The 5,357-nt window shown below is 40.0% G+C and overlaps 1 protein-coding gene across 1 annotated transcript; it reads right to left on the bottom strand.

The window, feature by feature from the left end:
- Positions 1–674: 674 nt before the first annotated feature.
- On the bottom strand, positions 675–4,883 carry LOC123167206 (uncharacterized). The gene is made up of 10 exons (XM_044585039.1): positions 4,299–4,883; positions 2,449–2,532; positions 2,318–2,371; positions 2,155–2,214; positions 1,980–2,063; positions 1,768–1,884; positions 1,611–1,666; positions 1,487–1,542; positions 1,299–1,405; positions 675–1,030 (listed from the first exon to the last, which is right to left on the bottom strand). The coding sequence occupies exons 1-10, from the start codon at positions 4,872–4,874 to the stop codon at positions 806–808; spliced, it is 1,419 nt and encodes a 472-aa protein (XP_044440974.1). The 5' UTR covers positions 4,875–4,883; the 3' UTR covers positions 675–805.
- Positions 4,884–5,357: the final 474 nt, after the last annotated feature.

The following is a 5,357-nucleotide window of genomic DNA, read 5'->3' on the forward strand; positions in this document are numbered from 1 at the left end:
GAATGATTAGTCTTTTTTTAGGGAACTCTTGAATGAGTAGCTGTTATGAGTATATATATATACTATATGCACAAGTAGTAATAGATTGTCGCCGTGTTTACTGTTTGTCACTTTTTTTCTCCTTTGCAATCTCAATGTATCTCTATTGACAGACTGAAGCTAACGTAGTCAAGAGAACATTTTATTTTCCTCAACCTTTCACACCATGAAACATAACTCGATCTGATGCCATGGTTTGGTTGCCCATGTTTTGATCAATATTGGCAAGCAAACTTAACTCTTGAGTAATAAGCTGTATAATGAAAAATGATGTTGTACCTACTTGCTGCTCATTCCAGCAGAAGTTTTAGCAGCATTTTACGACATATAAGTTTCAACAACGATTAATCGGCAGGATAGCAAAGCAGAATTGACGCCACAATTGGTTTGCTACAAGGATCAGACTTCCATAAACAACCCATGGATCATGGATCCATGTCCAGAGTTGACTAGCACAATGTGTTGAAAACAAATGAAGTGTTTTTTTGGGGAATATTAGAGAACTGAGCGGCATTCTCGAAAGAGGTCATATGCTAGTGATATTTTTAGAGAATATTGAAAAAACAGTGGTACACCAGTACCAATGCATATGTGCAGCTGATGTAACATTTTTTCACCACACATATATAAGGAAGGAAAACAGTAATAGTGCATATGTGCAGCTGATGTACACAACAAGAGTTATTTACATGTATAGAGTATATCGCAACGCGGCCAGCAACTCTCCTGCAACATGTCATATGATATCTGTTACTACAATCTACAGCTATGACTTCTCGTAGATGATATCATAATGCCCTGGTCTATAAAGTAGTGTCACAGTAGGAACCGAGGAATCTGGTGACTCGTAGATGATGTGGATGTTAGGCTCCTCAATCGGTGAAACGTCAATGTTAACAACTCGAAGTGGCACCTGTAGGACATTGGTGAGCGCAGTGAGATTCACTTGTTGTGCATCTTCCTCCACTGGGAGAACCTCCTCCAGGCAGTACTGCAATTCAAAAACACATAAGGCGTCTGACAGTGAGGACTTCACATCATTTTTTTGACATACAATTCCAGTTTCTGGTATAAGTATTATGATGAAATTTTGCTCCTACTGTGCAGTTCCATCACACACACAAAGCATAACTAGCAGACAAGAAAGGCAATATCATTTGCTTCTAATGGACACATGACACTTTTTCTTTTGAGGGAATGGACACATGACACTCAATTATGCATAGAAGATTACTGCATCACCTAAAGGAAATACTCACCTTTGTTGCATCGGGCTTTCCTTGATCAAGGTCGGCTATGAATGCCTTAAACTGTTCAACCTCAGTGCATATCTCAATAGCTGTCACAAGTCGAAGATACAAAAGCACTAAAGACAACAAAAATAGTTGGAGTCAGAAAATTAGACTGAGTTGGCAAGAGAACTAAGAAAATTGGTGTATATTCTCACTGTTCGCAAACTTCTGCTCATTTTGACTCTCCTGGAAAAGCCACTCCTGATAGGCACTGAACAAAATTTATAACATAAGTACGCAACACAGTTTATTGTTGAGAAAATGTTGATGCAAACCCACCTTACTGACAGTTTTTGTTTTTGTTCCATACATTCCAGTATAAAGCCCACAAAAGCCTGGACGAATTACAATATTATTAATTATTATATATAACTTAAGTGCACTTGGCGGTTCAAAACTAAAAATTTGGTGGATGAAACAATTCAGGAAGCCTTACATCACGAAGATCTGAATATGAACCGGGCAAACGAAGCCTTTGGAACTTCTCCCACATAGTTTCAAGTGCACCAAGTAAACGTAGCTCCTCCTCGTGAGATACTTTCACAAGCTGCTCCTATAGACCCAAGGGACAAAATGTAAGCATCACCAAGCACCAAGAACTTTAAGGTGCAGAACTGGAAGAAATTTAGCAACAAGATACTAGTGTACCAGGTATGAGTATATGAACGATCTGTAAAAGCAACTCCCGTCTCCAGGTACTTTCCGATATTCAGAGTAATTAGCCGAAAGCTTCTGCAGAATCGCACACAATAGATGAGAATATATAGCAAACAAGTGAGGACACAAATCAAGTAGAAATATAACAGCTCACAAGTCATATTACTTTTGCCTTATCTTTCATAATTTCGTTTTCAAACTCATGCGGTAGAGATGATAAAGGTTCCTGCACCGAAACAAGATTTCAATTAGTAAAACCAATGTTATTTTCCCAAATTGACATCTCTAGCCTCAATGATAAAATTAGGGAATATCCTATTAAAGTTAACCTTTTGAAGAATTTTTTTGCAGCCATTTTGTGATGTCTGCAAAACCATAGAAAACTGAAGGTGCAGAGAGGTTAAGAAAGGAATGTTGAGGCATAGTTAATTAAACTAAGCATTTGAAAAGCAACCCTTACATCATCACAAGCCTCGTACTCGTTTCTCCAAGAAGCCCTCGCAGCATCACATGCCTCGTGACTCCAAAAAGGAGCTTCCAGAATCTGAAAACATAACAAACGCAAACTTTTAGTTTATTTAAAGAAGAGTTGTGAACAGTTTGCAGGATGCCTAGTTTCAATCCGAGTTAGGATTGTAGTCACTGTTTACATTTGCGGCCTTGGCTGTAGGAGACCCAACAATTTCATTAATAACACACAACTCGACAGATAGAAGTACACACATGTCAATATGGAATATACAGGGGTGCAGAAGCAAGACAAATTTTTTAATTTATTTTCCACCTTATGCCTGAGAGAGGCGATCATGTGGGACTTTAACAGCCCCAAGATTTTACAAGCCTTGAAGTTGCACCAAAGAAGACTGACCATGTAAATGAAGAAGCAACATTGACATCCCCAATGGACTAAGCAAGAAATTACAGAAACCACCAAGAGTAGCTGAACTTATAATATCTGGTGTCGACTCACATTTCGTTTTGACATCTACAAGATGGCGAATTTTATATATGCCAACAAAAAATTTCACCTTATACCTGAAACTGAAAGAGCCAAGCATATAGGACTTCAAGAGCACTAAGTATTTCAAGCATAGAAGAGGGTTCACCAAGAAAGTAAGCAAACCATTGTAGAGTAGCTTATCTTATAACAGTATCTGTTATTGATTCAGATTTCGTGCTGGTGACCTAAGAGTCGACTGTAAACATCGGCTTTGTAAAAATGCAACAAAAAATAAGTAGCCATAGCATAACTGGGCAACACATGTAATATTTAACAAAGAAATTGGTGGTACAATTCATATTATTCATATGGTATAAAAATGTTGGTTAATAAATATCTAACATGTAAATATCAAGATTTGTGACAAATAAAATTCTCAGCTAGCGAGTCTAAGAAACCTTCACAGGTACATACTTTTCATAGGGCCGGGGAATTGCCCCCTTTTTGAAAAGAAAAAGGTGCAGACTATTCATGTTTCTGTTGCTGACTATCTATGCCAACGTTCTATTTCTCTGCACATGGCTAATTTACAATGCTAAAATTCATATAAAGCCGAAAGATAACATGGACTGCTAAATGTGAAATCCATAAAAGGAAGTGACTATGAACAAATGCCATTTAGCATTAGTACAATTGCTACACTCTAAAGACGACCCGCGCTATGTACACTTCCAAGAAAAAGTATGCAAAGATAGAAGTCATGGGTTTGCTCGAGCAAAGCCAAAACTTTTCATCAATAACACAACTCCACACACAGAAGCACACTAATTTCAATAGGGAATTTTTTTGTGGGAAATTTCAATATGGAATATAAAGAGGTGCAGAAACAAGATATAAATATTAATTTATTTTCCAGCTTATGTCTGAAAGAGGCAATCATATAGGACTTTAACAGTGCTATGATTTTACAAGCCCTGCAGAAGACCGACCATGTAAATCATTGGCATCCCCAACAGAGTTAGCAAGAAAGTAGGGAAAGCGTAATATTTTCTATCAACTCTCACATTTCTTTTTGTTATCTAAGAGACAGTAGGTTGCATATCTGCAGGGTATTAGACAAGTATACGACGATGCAGAAAATCAAAATTGACGAATCTTTCTAAGCATGGACACCTACAAGAACCTAAATTCGTGAATCTTTCCAAGCCTGTGCACTGTTAAAATTGCAACCATAATCAAAGATTCAAACACACAAGTCCAAGATCAATCTTTCTTAGTCAAAGCATCCACAGAGATGATTCCCAAATCGAGAACGTACTAGGTTTCTTGCAAATTCTCAAATCAAGAACGCATTGGATTTCTTGCAATACCTGATTATACATCCACTCAGAGGGTGGATCCCTGTAGAGATCCCTGTAGTTGGAGGCGTCCAGAGAGCTGGAGGTCGAGGCGCCGCCGCACGTACGGTCGCTGCCGATCCAGCTGTCCGAGGAGGAGGAGGAGGACGCTCCCATGGTGCTGCTCGACGGTCCCAAGAGGAAGGAAGCGGCGGCGGGGTTCTTGTACCTGTCTGTGGGCACGTCGTCTTCATCAGATCCCGTGGCGGAGGACGAGGCGGAGCCCTCGTTGGCGACGACCGAGGTCCCCGGGGGCTGACCGGACGGGCGAGTGCTGAGAGGGGAGGCGGGCGCGGAGTAGCAGTCGTCGGATTCTTGAGGAGTCCTGGAGGGCTCAGCCCCAGCTCCGCCGCAATTGGGATCGTCGGCGTCGGGAGAGCCGCCGGAGCCGGCCATTCTATGCGGTTGGGGGAGGCGGGAAACGGAAAGGGCAAGGGGACGGGAAGGTAGGGGAACGGGAAGACAGCGCGAGATTTTGTGAGGGTGGCAAGGGGAGGCCCTATATGACGCTCTCAGCGTCCGAACGCACCAACGGCTGCGCCGGCCCATTTACAAAGGACTGTACCAACCGGGTTTGTAGAAACGATTCACTGTAGCCGCCTGCACGCTTATTGTACCAGCGGTTTTCCAAAAAAAATCGTTCGTTTTCTTGAAGTATCATCGAAATTTCTTATTCGATTTTTTATGAAAAAATAAAATCAGCTTTAGGAAAAATGATAACATTTCGAAAATGTCAACTTTTTTTAAGAGACGGAGAATTCTTGAAAACACAAACAATTTTTGAAATTCTCGAACATTTTTCAAAAAATGAGATCATTTTTTTAATGAAACCAATTTTTGAAATTCCGAACAATGTTTTAAAAGTAAGAACATTTTTTAAAATTCTCAAACATTTTTCGAAAACATGAATATATTTTTAACTTGTGAAAAAATAATGGAAAACGGAACATTTTTTGAAAAACAACATCTCTTCACCGTCACTTCGTCAAGCTAATGTCAACCATGTCGCATCATCACCTTGGCTGGCCGGCT

The sequence above is a fragment of the Triticum aestivum genome, chromosome 7D, assembly GCF_018294505.1.
Source record: "Triticum aestivum cultivar Chinese Spring chromosome 7D, IWGSC CS RefSeq v2.1, whole genome shotgun sequence".
NCBI classification, from domain to species: Eukaryota; Viridiplantae; Streptophyta; class Magnoliopsida; order Poales; family Poaceae; genus Triticum; species Triticum aestivum.